Source organism: Ctenopharyngodon idella, chromosome 6 (genome assembly GCF_019924925.1).
Source record: "Ctenopharyngodon idella isolate HZGC_01 chromosome 6, HZGC01, whole genome shotgun sequence".
Classification (NCBI taxonomy): Eukaryota; Metazoa; Chordata; class Actinopteri; order Cypriniformes; family Xenocyprididae; genus Ctenopharyngodon; species Ctenopharyngodon idella.
The window spans coordinates 11,076,801-11,098,641 of NC_067225.1; the positions used below are offsets into that span (position 1 = coordinate 11,076,801).

The 21,841-nt window shown below is 36.0% G+C and overlaps 2 protein-coding genes across 4 annotated transcripts in view; one reads left to right on the plus strand and one right to left on the minus strand.

The window, feature by feature from the left end:
- Positions 1–21,841, plus strand: part of tmtops2a (teleost multiple tissue opsin 2a) — a 22,790-nt gene continuing 949 nt past the window's right edge. The window contains exons 1-4 of one of the 2 annotated variants that reach the window (XM_051896122.1): positions 1–110; positions 212–965; positions 14,965–15,290; positions 16,887–17,120. In XM_051896122.1, coding sequence (XP_051752082.1) covers positions 596–965; positions 14,965–15,290; positions 16,887–17,120 — 930 coding nt within the window. In that variant the 5' untranslated portion in view covers positions 1–110; positions 212–595. Of the gene's footprint in view, positions 966–14,964; positions 15,291–16,886; positions 17,121–21,841 lie in introns of both variants that reach the window. The other variant, XM_051896123.1, reaches the window with a different exon arrangement.
- Positions 17,122–21,841, minus strand: part of st6gal2b (ST6 beta-galactosamide alpha-2,6-sialyltranferase 2b) — a 27,816-nt gene continuing 23,096 nt past the window's right edge. For both annotated transcript variants that reach the window (XM_051896119.1, XM_051896120.1), the window contains one exon: positions 17,122–18,571. In XM_051896119.1, the coding sequence (XP_051752079.1) occupies positions 18,324–18,571 (248 nt within the window). In that variant the 3' untranslated portion in view covers positions 17,122–18,323. The remainder of the gene's footprint in view (positions 18,572–21,841) is intronic.

The window sequence follows — 21,841 nt, forward strand, 5'->3', positions numbered from 1 at the left end:
CCACACACAAATGCGCTCTTACGCGCTCAAGAGCTCTGAAGAGGTGGCGAACTCGAGATGTGTGCGCCTCGCCGATGAACGCATCAGCAGCAGGAAAATGCTGTCTCTTGGTAAATGTTACTTTTTATGTGCATAGCTATTTATTAATTACTGAGGCAGTATTTCAAGATAAGATTAACTTCTCTTTTTTTCCAATTTTGACTACATTTAGATCACCTGTTTTGAGAGTCTGCAAAACTCTTTCATTTTTACAGTTCACTTCTGCAGTGGCATTAGTGGCAGACTTGAATTTATATCAGGTTGCGACAGCGGCATCCTCCGAAATGACCAACAAGCTTAACCTACACGCTTAACCTACATATCTGTTTGAGATGGACTGGGAGGCTTTTTATTCGGGCTGCTGAGCCCAGCAACTTTATTCTCGCGCTGTGAGGACGCTCGTGAGGATTTGACCACAGCATTAGATGAAGCATGAATTGCGATTCTTCACAGAACTTCTCGTGAAGGGCATGGTCCACGCTCAGGTGTGGGGAAGATTTCCTCTATGCATCAAGTATGCAATAATATAATATCAGCTGAAGAGTGTTAAGCAAAGATGTTTTCTGAAGAAGCTAATTTCAGTTACACTTCGAACGGCACGGATGATGACACGTTGTCCGCGCTAGATCAAGATTGGAGCGACACTCCTGCTGAGAAACTGTCACGGACGGGACACAATGTGGTCGCCGTTATTTTGGGATCTATTCTGGTATTCGGGATCCTAAACAATTTCATCGTCCTCGTACTGTTTTGTAAATTCAAGACCCTGCGGACTCCTGTGAACATGCTTCTGCTCAACATCAGTGTGAGTGACATGCTCGTGTGTCTGTTCGGCACCACGCTCAGCTTCGCGGCCAGTATCCGCGGCCGGTGGCTGGTGGGGAAACACGGGTGCATGTGGTACGGATTCGTCAACTCATGCTTTGGTGAGTAAGAAAGAAAAGAAAAAATGCAAAACTGTACGTTGTATGCATGTAGTATGTAGTAATATTGTAGCCTAATACTTTTCCCATAAAATGGGAAAGGTTAAAGGTTAATAAAAACACAGTTTTTACTTAATTGTCCATAGACCTATATGAGTGAGTCAATTAGTTCTTTAGCTAAAGATCCTTTAAACGATTAATTCAAAACCTGATTAATTATGGAAACACCACTAATGTGTGTTGACTGTCAACAACAGTTGCTTTGGCTTGATTGAATGATTGATTTATGTTGAGCAATGATTCTGTGTGATTCTGGATAAATTGAGAATAACTTTTTTTCTAGAATAGAGATCAATATTCTCTCACAATTCTGAAGAAAAATGTTAGGCCTATGTCAGTCATTGCTCTAGAAAACCTGAATGTAAACAAAACATATAATTTACTAAAGGTTCTGAGAACATTTTATTTTCTTCAGTCTAAAATGCAATAAACAAAAAAGTATGTGAGTCCGAGTAAATATTTATTGAAATATGTTTAAAAGTTTACATAAAATATTTAGCTTTCATCCTAAATTAGTATACCACAACTAAAGAGAAACAGGGAAGAGACTTTTAAAACTTCCTTGATTTGTCAGTTTTATTGAAGAGTTTTTACATAATTTTTTTTTTTTTTTTTTAACAAATCGATTAAATGCATGATTCAGTGACTCAATCTTGAAGACAGCTGTTTCATTCCTGAATGAATTAGCATTTTTGAACACATTGTTAAGTTTTGTGTGAAAACGTGGCTTATGAGTGTTTTCATTAGCTGTGTGTTCGTGTCTTGTTTGAAGTGGCTTAGATTCTATTTCACTGACTGTTCCCAGTTAATTTCTATAGGTTGTCATAGATCTGAAATTAGCTCTGTTTTCACTGGCGTTCCTCAGGGGTCAGTCTTGGGACCTTTACTTTTTAACATACTTTTTAACCGCTTGACCATCTCTTGAGATCGCTCGTCCTCCATTTGTATGCTGACGATACACAGATTTATATACATTCAAAACCTGTTGAGTGCCCTGATCTTAAGATCACCCATAGATCTTAAGCGTGTTTGAGGAACAACCAGCAAGTTCGTTTGTGAAGAGAGTAATCTGCAGTTAGGAGTATTATAGGATGTAACAGTTCTGTTAAATATTGTGGTGCCAGGGTGTGCAATGCTTTATATGTGAGCAACATAATTTTGAAGTCAACTCAGAACCTGACAGGGAGCCAATGCAAGGATTCCAAAACTGGAGTAATATGATTGGATATCCTGGACCCAGTTAAGATCCTGGCAGCCAAATTTTGTACATGCTGCAGCTTGTTGAGTGTGGATTTTGAAACTCCGGCTAAAAGGATGTTACAGTAGTCTATCCGAGAGATGACAAAGAAATTTATCAGCTTTTCTGCTACAGGAAAATTGAACATAGGACGCAATCTTGCAATGTTTCTGAGAAGGAAAAAAAGATGTTTTAACAGTACTCTGAAAAAAAGAATCAAATGAAAGGTTAGCATCAAAAATAACTCCAAGGTTCTTTTACTTTACTTTGGGCTTGCAAAACAGAGCTATCAAAAGTCAAAGACAGAGAACTAGCTTTGGAAATTTGATGACGGGAACCAATGAGCATAACTTCGGTTTTACCACTGTTCAGAAACAGGACATTATTAATCATCCATGTTTTTATCTCAGTAATACAGTCGGAAAGAAAAGCAGCGTCAGGGCGCTCACCAGGTTTTGAATGTATATAAATCCGCATACAAATTATAATGGAGGCCGAGCAATCTCAAAAGAGATGGCCAAGCAGTGACAGATAAATGTTAAAAAGTAAAGGTCCCAAGACTGACCCCTGAGGAATGCCAGTGAAAACAGAGCTAATCTCAGACCTGACCATCCATAGAAATCAACTGAGAACGGTCAGTGAAACAAAATCTAAACCACTTCAAACAAGACACGAACACGCAGCTAATGTGAACACTCATAAGCCACGTGTTCACACAGAACATAACACAAAACCGCACACTCACACAAAGACGATACAGGAGTGTAAGGGCTCTGTCACAAAACCAAGAATAAACCAGACTGAAGTGACAGAACCCTGACAAATGTGTTTTAGGATGATGCTAGTCAAATAATATAATCTCCCATAACATCTCTGCCTTGTTCTATTGCGTTTGTCCTGCTACAATGTAATTTTGTTGCTTTATTGATACTGATCCCCACATGAAAATAAGATGATTGCATTTAACAAATGTATAACAAATGTCAGTGAGGGTGCAAGTAGTGAAGTAATGTTATCAGTTCAGCTGACTGTTATGGATGACATACAACACTGCACAAAGAAATGCAAAAGCAGTTTATGTTCCCAGTTTTGCCAATAAGAGTGTTGAGCTGTAAACCTCGGCTCAGGTGGTGATGATTTGTAACGTTGTATTAGTCTTGTCACTATAGGGGTGAACTGGAAAGATCACAGATATGTTCTAAAAAGATGCAAACAAATTGTTAGGAGTTGATAATAGCTTTATCTGTGGGTTTGAATGTAACTCATAATATAACATGTCTCTCTTTGGTAAACACACACACATATATGTTTACTTGGCTATCTAAATGGGGACATTCTAATAGACTTCTATTGTTTTTACATACAGCTAGTTATGTAGGCTAACCATAACTCATTCCCTAACCAAATTTTTTTTTGTTTAACCTTTAAATGCAAGATGTTTCGCCAATCATCATTACATATAAAACATATTTTGTAAAGCATATTTTATTACCTTTTGGAGCTTGGAAGGGTTCAGTTTGAGCAGATGTTTTATACCATCATCACTGTCCTCATCAGAGCTCATTTCCCAGTACATTCAGCATCTGGCTCATATTCGCAATCTCAAACATATTCTCAAAACTATCATTTTCAGCATCTTCAAATTCAATATTTTGATCGCTGACAGCTTCTTCACCAGATCCACCATCAAGTGACAGTGACACTAATATCTGATTGCGTTCAGTACTTGCCCTGCTGTAAACTGCTGAGCCATTTCAAGTTTTGCTGATGATATACTTCTTATTCTTTTGTTTTCTGCCTGCAGTAACTATGAGTGAAACGTCACTTCATCATTGAGTATCATACATTGCCACCTTGTGGAATTAATGTGAACTGCACTTATTCAGTCATCAAAGATTAAATTATTGTTGTGCAGAAAAAATATACTTACACTGTTACACACCTCGGGTCGTTAGCGACCCTATACAATTTTTATAAAAAATGAATTGGAAAACAGGCATTCTTTTATATATATATATATATATATATATATATATATATATATATATTTCTTCTTGTTACATTTTTTATAATGAATTGTTTGAGGAATACTAAGAAGGTTGATGTCTAACTTTAAAAAAAAATGAATAAGGAGGAGGGAAGTGAATGACGTCCTGGGTCACTAAAGACCCAAAGTATGTGTTTAAGGGTTAAAAAAAACAACAACAAAAAACACATTTATTTACTTTTACCATTTTTACAAATCATGACATCCCCAAAAGGAGGTTTTGTCTGATTTAACTCACTTTTGGTTACAAATGAGCCCCAGAAGTGAGTTAAAGCCTACTGTGTCATATTTAATACACATTTCTTAGGCCTCTAAATGATCAATATAATGAAATACCTGTTACACTCAATGTACTACATACCTTCTGTCGTCTGATCGATGGTTTATTCTTCTTTAAAAAAAAAAAAAAAAAAAAGAGAAAGAAACAAAAGCCCTTTTAGAATAATTCCGAAAAAACGTTCCCCTACGCAGGTCGTGCACATGTCTTTTTGCAGTGGAATCCTTACAGATTAAGAATAACTTTTATATTGTTAGATATATTTTAAGATGAACATTGTCTGGACTGAAGCAACTTGTGATTGCTTATCCATATATCACTTTTTAGAAAAATCATATTAAAACGTGAATATCAAATTTGGTACATCATGCTTTTGAGGAAGGTTTATTGTACATCTCTCAGTCATTATGTATTGCATTGTATTATGTTTTGCCCCCCACAATAAAAACTACAGAGCTACAGATCATAAGCATTTAAATGTCATCTTACTACGTTATTGGGTATATATTGACAACTGATATTTCTATGCATCTTTTCCCACTGTACAAACTGAATATTATATCCATCACAGAAAACTTTCTGCATTTTTACATTTTCAAAAAACATCACTTTGTATGATTTTGGTCCCCATGAGGATAAGCTGTTTTCCTTATGTGGATCAAAATTCTTTTTGGGGACATCTTGTCCCCATAACACACACACACACACACACACACACACACACACACAAAATGTAAAACTGCAGACTGTAGTTGTATATGTAACCACTTTGAACTCAAACATAAACATGTCAGTGAATCCTCCCTGTATTTATCAGTCTGTAATCATTGAAAAGTATTTTTAAAGTTTCAGACATGTAATTGAGGCCATTTAAATCATGTAAACTAACTAATATATTTTGAATTATTTTCATGGAGTTCGTCCCTGGAGTGCTATAAATATTCTATAAAATATTTTGTTAGGTGAAAAATATGCTGCATGTTTAATTTCATCACAGTCCCCTGGAAGTTGGACAAGAAAGTTAAGTTTTGATGCATGGGAAAGCAGCTGCTAAAGTGTAGTTGTGGAACACAAGACTGCAGATGGAATTAAATGTGCAGGCAAATAACTTTGTAACATTTTAAACACACAGTGGGGTTATGTTGTGCCATACCCGGTTATACCACTGTCCCCCCTTTTCCTTCCAAGCTGACCCCAAAAATGTTTTTAAAAATGTCAAGATGTTTCTTGCACCATGCTTTTCTCGTAATCTGCCAGTCATAATTCACAGGTGATGCTGTCCATGTCATGCATGTATTTAATAATTAATAAATTTCCCCCATGTTGCATTATTAATGGCTGTCCTATGTCAGGTTACCCCTCTACTGCACACATGTTGATGGCACATGAAAAAAAAAAAATATTCCACATCATTTTTTGGTTCATTTGGGAACATTTTATTGAAAAAAAATTTTTTTGGCCCCCCACCCCAAAATATTTTTTCGTTGCCTGTTGTGCAACAATGGTACAGAATCATAGAGAAAATTATCATCAAAATCAAAATTTAAAAAAAAAAAAAAAAATGTCAAGAAATCATTAAGTAAAAAGGGAAAAACACTTTGAAGACATTGATATATTGAATTTGATACATGCATAGGTCTGTATCATGTAGTGTGTCATGCCATATAATGTACTTCATGTAATAAGATTTCACTCCGTACGAAATTTCAAAAAGCACTTCTTCTCTGCTGTGAAATAGAGGTGTATGTTACAATTTTTTCACATCACTTTGGGTGTTCCTGCACACTCAGGAACCCTGCATCTTCCCTTCTTATAACACATTATGGCCAATGTGAGGTATTGTCCAAAACATCCTCGAAAAGTGCCCATTATCGCACAACGTTGCCCTGAGGCAACGAAAAGAAAAACTGAATTTCTGAACATGCAAAATAAAAAAAACTTCATAAAACCTGACAAAAGGCTTCTCTACACCTTCATACACACACACACACACACACACACACATATTTTTTATGTACAGTTCATGTGTCAAAACAGGACGTCCCGTCTTTAAATGGTTCTTGATAGTGACTCCCACACCTTACTGGACTGTTCTTTGGTACTTTCTCAACCTTTCTAATTGGTTGTAATCATTTAAAGAAAAATTTACTAAACATAGGGCTTAAGAAAACTTTCCGTTGCCTGAGGGCAACGCTGTGCTGTAGAGTAATGAAATACAACATTAGCAGACTTTCACAGTGAGTGACAGACACATACTTAGAAGACATTTCTTGGTCCACTTCATGTTAAGTGTCTTTAAATACTATGTACTAACATTTAAATTAATCTTTTGATACAGAGCACTTATTGTGTACATATATGTTTTTACATTGTACTTATATTTTAAAAATACCTGCATGTAATTACAGCTGTAATTAATATATGTAATTACATATATAATTAAAATTTTCAATTTTTTCATTTTCATTTGAGCTTTATTTGCATGACTGTGAAGAGTATCACAACATTGCTAAAAGCATTAACAAATATATAATTACAAAACACAAATTCACATGTATATGTGATATCATATGTAGCATAGTAAATAAATAAATAAATAAATTCCTTTATCTAGCCATGTCTAACATTGCAAAGAGCTAACGTTTAGCAGCTATGCAACTGTGTTTTCATCTTTTCCAGGTATAAAAAGCATTTTCTCAGTATGAATGATGTGATCAGTGCTTCAAATTAGGGAATAAATGTTTCTCTTGCAGTGTGACATTTAGGACAGATGAGAAGGAAGTTGAAGGAATTTGCTGTAGATCACAGTGTCTACAAATTCTCTGCTGTCTCTGTGTCTGGGTTTGTTTACATTTTCTTCTCTCTAGTTCTAGTTTTCATTGATTGAAGGGCGAGTGTGTTTGGAGGATGAGATGCGTGTGAGGTTTCATTGGCGAGGAGAGCTTTATATTGGAGTCAATATTGAGTTAGTATCAGACTAATGGAGGTGATGTCAGAAATGAACTCATCTCTTCTGGATCGCAGTGTTCAGTGGGAATAAGTCTAATTCAGCCGTGAAATTCTCTTACACCTTGAAGGGATAGTTCTGTCATCATTTACTCACCCTCAAGTTATTCCAAACCTGTATGAGTTTCTTTCTTCTGTTGAACACAGTAAGAAACTCATACCGGTTTGGAACAACATGAGGGTTTTGAACAAAATGAATTTTCATTTTTGGGTGAACTATCCCTTTAACCCACCCTTAAACCTAACTATACCATGAAACCTGTCCTTAACCTTAATCATATCCCACCTCAATAGCAGCAAAAGTGTTTTGCTATACAACATGAATACAATAAGTACATTGTATCTAACAATTTTTGGTTACACTTTATTTCGATAGTCTACATGTCAACTAACTCATTAATTTGCAACTACATGTCAACTAACTCTGATCAGAGTATTAGTAGGCTGTTAGGTTAGTGTTAGGGTTAGTAGAATAAGTTTACACGTACATGTAAAATCACTTGAAGTCAGTAGAATGTCTGTTGGGGGACAATCAAAATAAAGTGTTAGCAGATATTGTTGACATGTAGTTGCATAGTTACTTGGGGTGTTTTCACACTTGAGTCCTCTTTAAAAGAACCAAACTCAGACCCCTTTAAGTGGACCAAGAGGTGAACCAAGTGAAAAAGGACCCAGTTCTCTTTACGTTCACACTGTCCCTGTCCCTGAAAGAGGACTCACATCTTTTTCTGTTTCACTTAAGTACTGTAGTAATGTGGTCTCAGACCTCTTTGTGTTCATACTGTTGCTTTTTGGATCTAGTCCAGTTTAGTGTTTGATGGCTTGACCCTATGGCCTTCAAAGTTAACCTCACTAAACAAGAAATTTGTTTGTAAAGATTATTATTATTATTATTTTGTAAAACAACATTGCTATTGCTCTTGAATGAGCTTAAGTTATTTATCTTTTGCACAAAAATATATATTTTGTTGCAATATTACATCCGTATTCTTGCACTATATCACACATCCAACTTTGTAAATAACATTTATTTTAAATTGTTTTCCTTGAATCATGTTTTTTTTTTTTTTTATTGCAGAAGGCAATAATAACATCAGCATAGAAAAAAACAAAACAAAACAAATACAACAAAAGAAAGATGCAAATAAAATAAACTGCTTTAAATTTTCCATATACAGTAGGTATACCTAAAAGCAGCATTAAAGTAAGAAATTGAATAATCAACATATGTAATATAGGCACTGTTTACACCTGGTATTAAGTTTTGGTCAATCGGATCACAAGGAAACCAAGGGAGTAACATTCCTGTTTACACCTTGTGTTTTAAAACCTGGCCTCTTTTATCCACTTTCGACCACTTCTGTCCTGATGGGAAAACACACGGAGAGCTGCAGCTTTCGTTTCGTTTCAGCCGTGTGTTAGAAATCAGGAATGGTGAGAGAACATTGCGCTTAGTACGTTTTTCATCTTCAAACCAAACTTACTGTAGGTCTTCAGCCGACAAAGTTTAAATCCCGTATGGCTACCGCACTTTTGTGGTAGTTTCAAATGCATTTGACCACATGAGCATCTATGCTATGAAAGCAATCCAATGTGTTTTCGACTACCTCTGGAAGTGGTCGAAAGTGGATCGACCCCGTTTTAGACCCCGTTTACACCTGTATTTAGCATCGTCCACTTGTGATCGGATTGACAAAAATGCTTCTTAGTACCAGGTGGAAATAGGGCCTTAGAGATACAAAGATGACTGGGATAATCAGAATATATACTGCTCTATTCTTGCATTACATGCTTGTTAAAACATTCATTAGAAAATCTGGTAGTTGTCATGTCTGGTAGTTGTCATTTGTATGTGTGAGAGACCCAGTTAGAGAAAGCATACAGTGTGTCCATGTTAATCTTAAATTGAGCTTATTTCTTGTCTTCACTCAAGCATGCTGCGACCAAATCCTTATGAGCAGAGTAAGCGCTGATAAACATGATTAAACAGCTTTGAAGATTAGAACATGCTGTCCTGTTAGAAGAGAGGCCTGAGAAGTGATTTGGGAACATTAGGGAATTGATTGCATAACTCACCTCTTCCCACGTAAAGCAGAGACTGAGGAATTTCAGATCTAAGGCCAAGAAGAAGCTCAGGAATGGCCCTCATGACAAAAGCGCTTTAAGAAAATATGTGATTCCACCTGTCTCTATCTTTTAATTAGAATTATCATCAGGTGATTGATGCTGTCCAGAATTATTATAATATTTCCTCTCCAGAATTATAATAATGACAATTACAGTCTCTCATCCTCAATATAGATGACATTATGTATTATCATGACACCCACCTGGTTTCCGTTTCTTATCAGTCTCTCTAATTATAACTATAATGGACAGGGTATCAGTTTTGATTTTCCAGGCCTTTGTGATTACTTCATCTTTCTCTCATTAAGAATGAAAGAATGTTCCCATCGCAATGAGAAATGACAAGTCTGTGAATGTGGAAGATTTCAGATTCATTAGCCTCTATGAGTGAATAACAAAAAAGAAAAGCAAAGTGCAGTAAACATAAAACTATATCTGCTAAATAAATAAATAAATAAAATGATAACTATCAGTTTGCAACTTCAAGCAGCATAACAGGCTGTGTGGCCGTGTCCATTCTTACATTAAATATAAAGTGCTTAGTATGTATTTGTATATTGAGTACTTCTCAATCAAAAAAATATTTTGGTTTAAATTTAAGTTTTATGTAATTGAATTACATTCAAATTTTCCATCCATTTGGATTACACAGTGTTAACATAAACACACTAATTATCGTAATGTGATTCATATTTGTCAGTCATACGTAAATTAAATAGGTAAGATTTATGTAATAGTATGCAGAAAATGCCCAGGTTAATTAACACTGCTTAGTACATTTACACGACAACGACATGCTTAAAACTGAGAAGTTTTTCCTTTGAGTTTTCTGCGTACAGATGACACTATTGTCTAAACAATCCCCATTCACATGGATCTGGGAAAATGACTAAAAACGATGTATTCTGCTGCCAGGCCATTAGATGGCGATGAAACACCATAGACTGAACATGTAATGCACATGTGCATGACGTCATCGTTTCCACAGATTCACGTTTTTGTTGTTTACACGGAGACCGTTTTCAAAAACGTGCACTTTGAAACCCGTTTTCAAAAGCTTGCATTTTTAGGCACCCAAAATGCAGTTGTTGTGTAAATGAACAGCCAAAATGCATTACAAGTTTTACATTTTAGTTGAAAACAGTGTCGTGTAAACAGACCCTTAGTGTTCATGTGTGTGTGCACTACTGAGTTAAAATACCATTGAAGCAGTGTCAGAGTTAATGAGATAATTAAGTGATGATTGAACATTAATGATGAACACCTGTTGTTAACAAGCAGAATCACTGAAGGAAAGAGAAACACAAGAGCTACAACTGACTTCAGTCACAGCCTTAGATGAAATCAACTGAAGATAAAAGACAATTAATCTCTCATGATTTGATTAAACAACTTTATAAACTCTACAAACATTACCAGCTTCACTCATTTGAATGTGATTGAATTACATAAAACTTAAATTTAGACTGAACTATTTTTTTTGATTGTATACTGAACTGTATTTTGTTCCATAATTTCTCATTTTCTACTGAAGACTAACATCATAGTGAGTGCCCTGTTGCACAGATAACTAGTATTGAGTGATCTTGATGGAGCCTGACAGATCAAATATAATTGCCACTGGATTTCGTGACATTTATGGGATTGATGTTTTAGTGGATCATTAGAAAATTCATGTCATGTGTGCTACTGTAGAGACTGCAGTCTGATTAAGGGTTTTTCGATTGCTAACAAGCATCGGTCAATACTGAAGCCACATTTTCAACACTCTTCAAACATTTAGAGAAACAGAAGTCTATGCAGACCATGAATCATTTTTCATTGCTTTCAAATGCATTCAGTGACCACATTTTCCAAACTCCATGAACACTTTTGTCATTCATACTTCACTATCAGCAAAACACTGTATAATTGCAGCACATTTTCGAATGCTACTGCTTTGAAAAACTGATAAAAGCACATTCAAATCAGAATAATGGCAAACTGTGTGCATTTCTGCCGGAATTATGTTGAAATATAAAATCTTAGCAGAATATTCACAATGAAATTAAATAATAATTATTCCAAACACTGTACTGTACTGTACATCCATACATCCATCCATCTATTCCATACATTTTCCAAAGCTCTTTTTCTATGTAGGGTCATGGAGAGGCTGGAATCTTTCCCAGCGTCTCGGGTCCTAGGCAGGAAAACACCCTGGACAGATGGCCAGTCCATGAAAGGGATGACACACACATGTACACATTCATATTCATCCTCACACCTACAGGCATCCTTAGTCTCCAATTCACCTGTCAAAAAGACATTTTTCACATATTTGACATTGTTGCAGCTCCTCTCTTCCCAGTCTGTCAGTTACGCTCCTTTCGAAAAGCTCAGTGTGCTCTGATTGGTCAGCTGGATCAATGTGTTGTGATTGGTCAATAGTTTCGAGCGTGTTTTAGAAATGTCACGCTCCTTACCATAACCGCAAGTTTCAACACACTACTAACACAACTCAACCAGGCCTCGTCCCCTTTGTTGTGTATGCCTTAGGCGGGAATTATTTAAATCAGGAAAATGTGATGTGTATGTTAAATGTGACGCGTACGTTCCTGGAAGAAAACTCAAGGCATTTGGGGAGTTCAGAAACGTACTTACTGATATAGAGAATAACTCCCGCTGGAGTGGACTTTGTGCTTTATAACTTTGCAGATCTTTTTCATGCTCAAACAGCAACATTACACACTAAAGAAAGTTAAAAATGTAAAAAAGCAAAATAGGTCCTCTTTAACGTTCTTCAGAATGTAAGCTGCAGTGTCTAACAGTGTTCAACAATATGAAAATTAGCCTGTAATCCTCTTCTGGAGTGCAAATATGTTCAGCTCTACTCTTGTGTGCTGTTTCTTGCATACACAGTGACAAATGCAGCAGCTTAGGATTCCATCAACAGACTCAAAGATCTTTAGTAACACAGGCTTAGGGAGAAAACAAAGAAACAGTGAATGTGCCCTTCATATTCTGGTGAATATCTGGTGAATTCATGTCCATACTGAATTTTCATATCTGAATGTTGGAAAAGAATCTGTTTTGGTGTGATATGAATGAACTTATTTGCATACAGACATTTGAAAGGGGTTGTCTCATCACCCTGTCTGAAAAATCCCACACTTGCCCTTTGAAGAACATCAGTGAATGAGGGTTGCTTAAAGGCATTTTCATTAATATGTAAAAGCAACAAAATGGGACCGTGGTATTTTTCCCACTTTATGCTCTTGAAATAGCCCACTTTGTTTTCTTGAAATAGCTATGTACCTGGAAGTCAATTCTAATTTTTTGTTTCTTAAATCATAACATCACTTTGACATTAAGTGCTTTTCTTGGAATCCAACGTGAATAGAAAGGCAGATTGTATTGTTTATTCCCTGTAATTATGTTCTGGTTCTTAACATGTCATCACTCTCAAATTGACAATTTCTTTTTTTCAGGCAATGAATTTATATGTATTGTCTGAATCTTATTCATTTTTATGAGGTACATAAATGCAGATAAACAGACATTCAGCTGAATTAATTGTATTATCAGACTAGTGCTGATTTTATTATCCTGATCATTTATTATCCTTTGAAAGTTCAAGAGGTTGATGAATTAAAATAGGGTTTTCACTTTAGGGTGTTCACAAGTTGTTTTTTGTTTTTCTGAGAAAAAAAAAAAGAAAGAAAGAAAGGGAAAAGAGTAGCATGTGCTATATTGATTTTATCGTTTAATTTTGCTTTCTAGTTTTTAACATTAAAATATAAAGACAAACATTAAGAAATAAAAAACAAATAGTGCATAGAGGTTTGTAAAAAAATATTATTCATTTGTAAACATTCATCTTTCCTTCCCTGAACTTTAAAAACTAGTAAAGTGATGCATTACTTTTAAATTTACACCAAAATATCTGAGTTACTTTTCCAAATAAGTATCGCAAGTTACTTTGTTTTCCCATTTATTGACGGACACCTCTGCTGTTCCTATGTTCAGCATCTGGCTCATATTCACAATCTCAAACATATTCTCAAAACTATCATTTTCAAATCAATATTTTGATCACTGACAGCTTCTTCACCTGATCCAACATCAGTACTTGCTCTGCAGTAAATCGCTGAGGCATTTCAAGTTTTGCTGATGATACTTCCTATTCTTTCGTTTTCTGCCTGTAGTAACTATGAGTGAAACGCCACTTCTTCATTGAGTATCATACATTGCCACTTTGTGGAATTAATGTGAATTGCACTTATTCAGTCATCCAAGACTGAATTATTGTTGTGCAGAAAAAATATACTTATACTGTTACACACCTCGGGTCGTTAGCGACCCTATACAATTTTTTTTTTACAAATAAATGAATTGGAAAACAGGCATTCTTTTATCATTTTTTCATTTTTTTTCTTGTTATAATGAATTGATTGAGGAATACCAAGAAGGTTGATCTCTAGCTTTAAAAAAAAATAATGAGGAGGAGGGAAGTGCATGATGTCCCGGGTCACTAAAGACCCGATGTTTGCGTTTAAGGGTTAATATCATTTTATTAAGCAATGTCTTTACTGCTGATGCAATTCATCCATACTAATAAGCAAAAATGACTTTAGATAAACATCACATTTGTGTTTCTTCTTTTTTTATTTCTAAAGTAAGAGTGTTGAACTTTCTTCTCCTGCCCTATTCTTCTGCAATCCAGAATGGCAGAACAGCTGTAAGGTTTGTTTGAGCTGTGCTCTCTAATGTACAGAAGTGAATTTGCATTTCCTTCAGCCTGAGGCTTATTCGTTTCTCTTTTGGTCTGAAAGGGCCTTTACATTTGCCAAAAATATAACTTTTTTATTAAAAAACAAGCCCAGCCCAGGTGAGAAAAAGTAACACAAAAGTAATTCAATATATTACGCATTTAGTTACATTTTAGGCAGTATGGCAATATTGTAATATATCGCTTTTAAAAGTAACTTTCCCCAACACTACTCGTCAATGTAATTTGTAAGGAAATATTATCTCTAAAACTATTTTGGAACAATATTTATTGAAAACAGAAAGGGGGTCCCTTATGAGGGAGCCATCATATTTGGGAATTTTGGCATTTAAATGTTTGCAAATCCCTAAATCAATAAATGTCATTACAATAATTAATATTGCATGCACTTGATCATATATCAAATGATATAAGTCAGTACTAAATAATAACAGATACACTTTGTCTGAATAATTCCTCTTTTCATTTTTTTAACAGGGATTGTATCATTGATCTCTCTGGCAATCCTTTCGTATGATCGTTACAGCACTTTAACTGTTTACAACAAGAGAGCCCCAGACTACAGCAAACCCTTGTTGGCTGTCGGGGGCTCCTGGCTCTACTCACTGTTCTGGACGGTTCCCCCCCTGCTGGGCTGGAGTAGCTATGGACTGGAAGGGGCAGGAACCAGCTGTTCGGTCACATGGACCGCCAACACTCCCCAGTCACATTCATATATCATCTGCCTGTTCATTTTCTGTTTGGGAATCCCCGTGCTGGTCATGGTGTACTGTTACAGCCGACTCCTCTGTGCTGTCAAACAGGTAAATTCCGTCACAACATCTCAATTCAAAGTTAATAGTACACTTTAATTGTGCATGTAATATTTCTACACAACAGGGTTTAAACAAGTCAGATTTCACAACTCAAAACTATTGCCTGCAGTGCAGTTTCCAATCCTCTCTGGAACTAAACAATGTCTCTCTGACTCAAGCTCAAACTAGGTCAGTATCTCAGACTCCAGATAAAGTTTAAACTGCCTCAAATGATGTCTGATATCTGATGTGATATCTGGAATCCACACTCTCTATTATGCTAAAAAAAAAAAAAAAATGAGATAAGTCAGAGCTAAAAATAAAGTTTCCAAAAGGGGCTTTTCACAGTAATGCCTAAAGCCTTGGGTATACTTTGTTTTTTTTTTACACGTACACACAGTAGAATGCACAGCCTTGCAAAGTATATTCAAAACTGCACATGCGTTGAACGCCTGTGTACGTCAAATGAAGTAATCTCTTGCCACGAGTTACAAACATTGTAAATATATTTGAATTCTTTCATGCTAGAGTTGTACAATGAGGGTACTTTCTAACCCCTTCACACAATCTCTCATCTATATAGGCCTCCATTGTCGCTGTAGCTTGCATGTGTTCCGGTGTCATGAGAAATTGAGTCCCCCCCCAGGAATTGGGTCTCTTTTTGGACCCAGGCGGTAATGCCTGATCAAAAGTTGTTATCGTGATGTCTTGACTAATTATAACCTATTTCACTACTGTATGATGTTTATTACATTAAGTGCACAAACAACATGCTTGAAATATAAAATTAATGAGTAGTATATGAACCATGTAATTTAAAAGACCTTAATGGTCATTATAACTCATTTTCAACTATATAAATGATTTTGCAGGAATTATAATCTGGTGCTAAAAATACTGCCCATTCCTGGCTGGACTCGATTTCTTACCACACCGGTCTGTTCTGTTTATGTAGGTTTTCTTCGACTACCTTGTGAATCAACGCCCCCTAGGGCACGGTTGCCACCTTGTGGATAAACTAATTACTGCAAAAAAAAATTAAATGCGCATGTGAAACCTGCTCATACTTTAAGTGAGCGGTATTTTAAAAAGAACTATTTTTTTATTAGTGTGGAGAACATTTTAATAATCTAAAGAAACTTTTTACATCACGAAGAACCTTTTATGTAATGGAAAGGTTCACTGGATATTAAAAGTTCTTCACGGAACCATCAATGCCAATAAAGAACCTTTATTTTTAAGAATGTACTGTTCTAGATTCTAAATTCTAAATTTTAATATGAACAGGAAACATTGTGCATTTACATAATAAAGAAGAATCTATACCAATTTGTTAAATGGGGTTCATTATATTTGGAATGCATCTGTTCCACATAAACCTCATAAATATGTAAAATTGCTGTTATTTCAGGACATCTTTACGAATATCAATAAATTATGTTCTTGAACCTAATGAGTCAACAGTTCCTCTAAACCAGATTGTAGGTTCATTCTATAGTGGATCAGAAATCCTTTCATGAGGGATTTGTGTATACTGAAGACCAGTTCTGAATCATCTGCTGGTTCAAACAAAAAATACAATCTAATTTACATGTTTTTCCTCAGGTAGGGCGTATCAGGAAGACAGCAGCAAGGCGGAGAGAGTACCACATTTTATTTATGGTCATCACTACAGTGGTGTGCTACCTTTTGTGCTGGATGCCTTATGGGGTTGTTGCAATGATGGCCACGTTCGGACGTCCCGGGATCATCACACCCATTGCGAGCGTGGTGCCGTCCCTCCTTGCCAAAAGCAGCACAGTCATCAACCCTCTTATTTACATCCTTATGAACAAACAGGTTAGACATTTCCAACTTTTTAATTAGCACTGAATAATGGGATATGATATACACTGAGAAATACATAACCACATGGGCGCATAAATTTACATTTCTTCCACAAAATACATTGTTTTTATTGTCTTTACTCAGTGTAAATCTACTTCCACAATGAAGAACAAATTAATGGTACTTAACAATGTCAAGTACTGAATTGATTGTCAGAAATGATAAATAATACTAAACCCCATTCAAAATGTGAGTTCTTTAGATAATAACAGCAGATAAGTATTGGTGCAGCTTGTGAAAATATATTACAGGTTTTTGAAATACATGTACCCACTTTTTACTAAAGAGCAACAAGTAGATAAAAAAGGATAATTATATGCACAAAGGTCAGTTTAACTTCTCAGAGAGGTCTGTCATAGTAGTTCACATTCAAAAAAGATTTATATTATGAAAAAAAATAATTTATAAAACACATTTAAAAATTACATTGATCAATTCTCTACAGTTAAAATCGAATTATCTTGGCTCTATAGTAAAATAAAAGCTTTAAAGTGTCATCTAACTGATGAGAAGTGCAAACGATTTAATTGAAATTTACCCCAAAACATTATAAGTACAGCACAGATAGACAGAAAGGAGAAATCTCTTTCCATCTTGACTCATTTCAAACTGTAGCTTACCACATTAAACATTCAAAGTTAATTGTTCTTTACAAAATGTGAGCAGCCTTAAATAACAGTGATTAAAAAAATAATAATAATGTATCACTGTGTAATGTGGTAATCCCAACATTTGGGAAATTTAAAACTTCCTCAATCCTCTCTTCATACTTTTTTCTTTGTTATAATTAGAACTCAAACTAGAATTTGATTCCACTCAGGAAACGGTGTAAGTGGATCATCATATTTACAATCTGATGTGTGTTATTTCAGTAGCTTTTTGTCCTACATCACAGACAATTTACAGTAATCCTTAATCTGTGAATTGAGGTCACTTCTGACTGTTGCCAGTGTTAGATTTAATGTCTTTTAGCATAAGGGCCATATGAGATGAAGACTTCTGTGAAAGTGCTGTTAATTATTCTGATCAGTCCAATGTCTTGTCTCAGATTGTTAGATAAAACCCTTATTAGATGACAAAAGTCTGTTAGTTTAAGTCAAATGGGGTTGTACTGTCTTGAAAACCTGTACACCTTCATATGTTAGAGTCTTTAAATCACAGCGGACAGTTGATCTTACTGAATCCTGGCAGTGTGACCTTTCCCTTTTTCTTGAGGTCCTTCTCAGAAGCTGTGCTCATGCGCTTGACAAGCAGTTTCTCATAAAGCAGAGGGTGGTATGCCCCAAATGTGCAGGCTGCGTCGTAATACATCTCATGGTAGTGGCAAAGATCAGTTTGTCTGATAGAAGGAATGTACTCGTACACATGGACCTCCTCACAAAGGTTCATCATCAGGACTATACCTGTCACACACACAGACATGCACACGAAGTTGATATATTCATTAAAAATAATTATATTGAGTAGGCCACATGAGCCTAACCAACATAATCTCATTGCAATCTGTAACTATGGATTTGAACATTGACATAATTTCAAACAAAATAAGGCCAAAATGAAGTTTGTTTGGAGTTAATTTCGGGAGTTTGAAACTGCTTACCAAAGCAAACTTTTCTTCAGATGGTAAACACTTTTGAACTACCATTGGTACATGGCGATTACATAATAGGTAGGTTTAATCTTTACCGATTTATTCATTTTGTTCAATTTGTCTAGGTCAGATGCAAGTAAAACATGAACACACCGGAGCTGCTTTATAGTAGAAACAGAAGTTGTAATTCTAATTAAAAGTGACACTTTAATATTGTAAACCTGCTTACTTTAAAACAATCTTTTATATAAAATGCTAAATAAACGTGACAAAACTTGACTGGAGTGCTGAATTGCACAGCTGATGCAAACATATCCACATCGCTATGATCAGATGCTTCCTTAACTGCTGTTTTCTCTCCTGTCATTTTTATTTAGTGTTTATTTTGTTATTGAGAGGAAGGTCCGCAGCACATATTTACATATGGCGTCAGATATTTGCTAACAGTATACTGCTGCAAAGGTATTTTGAACTTTTACCCCAAAGCGAAGAACGAAAGAGAACTTTGCCCTGAGTAAATCAGGGCCTTTAGCATCTCACCAGAGGGGAAGATTGTCAGTGAATAACGACTTACATTTAAAGTCGCCATGAAATCAAAATTTGAGTTTTGTGGCTTTTAGTAAGAATATGTTAGCCTTACTGTTATTTATAAGTTATTGTGCTCCAAAACACTGGCAAAATTTTCAGACAGTGTAAATATGCTTTCCATTGAGGCGAATGAAGTCCGGTTTTACATTAGTGTCACGCGAATCACCGCTGAGCATACGCAGTCTGCTGCGGTCCAGAGACACGATAGCACAGAGCGGATCATATGCGTGAGTTGGCGCAGAACACAAAACATATCGGACCCATTTGAATTCTGTGCAGAATGATATATTTTAAAGCGATATGGAGGAGATTAGGAGGAAACTGAGGCTTTACAGAGCTCAACAGCTCTAGCCGAGCTGTGATAAAACAAAACGCTATTGGCTATTTGTTTGATATGTCCTGCCCTGTCTTCCTGTTTCAGTGAAAATAACGTCAACACATTGAATAATGCTGCGCATTTCAAAACACTTCAGTGGGCCTTTAAGTTTCTTCTTCACAGTCTTTTTTACTGTAAACGTACATCATATACGAATTCATAAGACTTCATAAGAATTTTGAAACTTGAAAGCTTTAGACCCGAGTCATTGTAAGTGTGTGAAAAAAAGGAAGGAAAAAAAAAAGAACCAGTACATTAACAGAAGAAAGAAAGTTATACATACTTGGAACGACTTATGGTGAGTAAATTAAAGAATCTCCTCAAAGATCTTGTGGTTAAATCTGTGTTAGTACACAGTACACATTCTGTTAGCTGTGTGGTCTAATGTTGGCCAACTCTGTCAAATATTGTATTTTTTTTTTTTTTTCATCAAGACTCTGTCGTCTGCCTGCAGGCTGTCAACATACACAGCCTGGCAGCACCCTGCCAAGATCAGACAGAGAGTTGTCTTAATGTATACATGCACACATGCAGGGGACACACTTCAAATACTTGGCAGTGTAGCCACAGGCAATATGAAGGCCAATCAGTGGCCTGGATGGGCCGAGACCACTCAGCCAGCCAATCAGACATCGGGTCTCATGAGATGAACAGTAGGACATCCACCTCTTGGAATAGCCAATCACCTTAGGCGGTTTGTTTGTGCTGTGTACACTCTTACAGGTTGTCAAGGCAACAAAGTGATCCAGGTGTATTGACTAACAACAACCCTGCAGCTATCATTTGAGAACCAGCAGGGTGTGCAACTCATGTTGCTTACTGTAGTTCATGCCACAGGGACTTTTGTGTGGACTGGATTGAATTTAATTGGCATCCCTAGGCATACTACAGAAGCTGTAATGAGATGATCACATGACACACACTTATGTTTGAATGTAAACAGCTATTTCTACACCTCTGTTTTTGAGAAGTTACCTAACATCTCATCAGAAGTGGGCAGTTGTGGCTTAATGGTTAGAGAGTCGAATGAATAGAGCTCTCTTCCACTCTCATTACCCACAGCTGAGGTGCCCACGAGCAAGGCACTGAACCCCCAATCATTCCCCGGGTGCCGCAGCAAAAACGGCTGCCCACTGCTCCAGGTGTGTGTGTTCAATATTCACGGCTGTGTGTGTGTGCACTTGGATTGGTGAGATACAGAGCACAAATTCTGAGTATGGGACACCATACTTGGCTACACACATCACTTCACTTCAGAATGAAGAAACAAGTCAGTCAATAAATATTGGGTCAATGACTCTTGATTTTTGTCCTATACGTCACTTATTCAAAAATACATAAAAAAAAAAAATGCAATTCATGCATATCATTGTAACAGTTATATTCTGTTATGTTCTGTTGTAGTTTAGATTCATTGTGTTCTAGTCCTGTTTTCCCTGTTCCTGTTTGCCTGAGTGACCTAGTTTTCTAGTGTGTGTCAGCTTGTTCCCTTTATTAATGATTCCGTTCACCTGTCGTTCAATTAATTAACTCATTAACTCTTTGTCCAGTCTTGTCTTTGTGAAAGTGGATGTGTTTCCCCCGTGATTCTACTCTGTACTCTGTGGATTATCGAATTTAAGACTGTTCCCTTGAAATACTCATCTTCGTGCGCTTACTATATACAGCCATTCTGTGACAGAGAAAAGAAAATGCTGCTGCAAAAGAACTACTGTTTTAGGTCCAATCTTCTATAACATATAACATAAATGTCCTGCAACCAACATGCAGGGGAAAAAAAAAAAAATCAAAACAGGAAATTATATCACAGAGAAGACCCCCTGCAGACCCTCTGTGACAAGGTCAATAAGCCTCTTAAAATATAGGATAATTTTGACCTTTTTATGACGAGAGTTTAGTTCAGGTTGTAAAATGTCATGTAAAATTTAAAACGTCATGTAAAATGTCATGTAAAAACTAGATTTTTAAATTATTTGTCCTTTCCTTTATTGCGAACACTTAATATGAAGATACTCCCACTACCCAGTTGAAAAAAAACAGCATATGCTGGTTAGGTATGTTTTAAAGGTGCAATGTGTAAAATCTGGGAGGATCTATTGACATAAATGCAATATAATA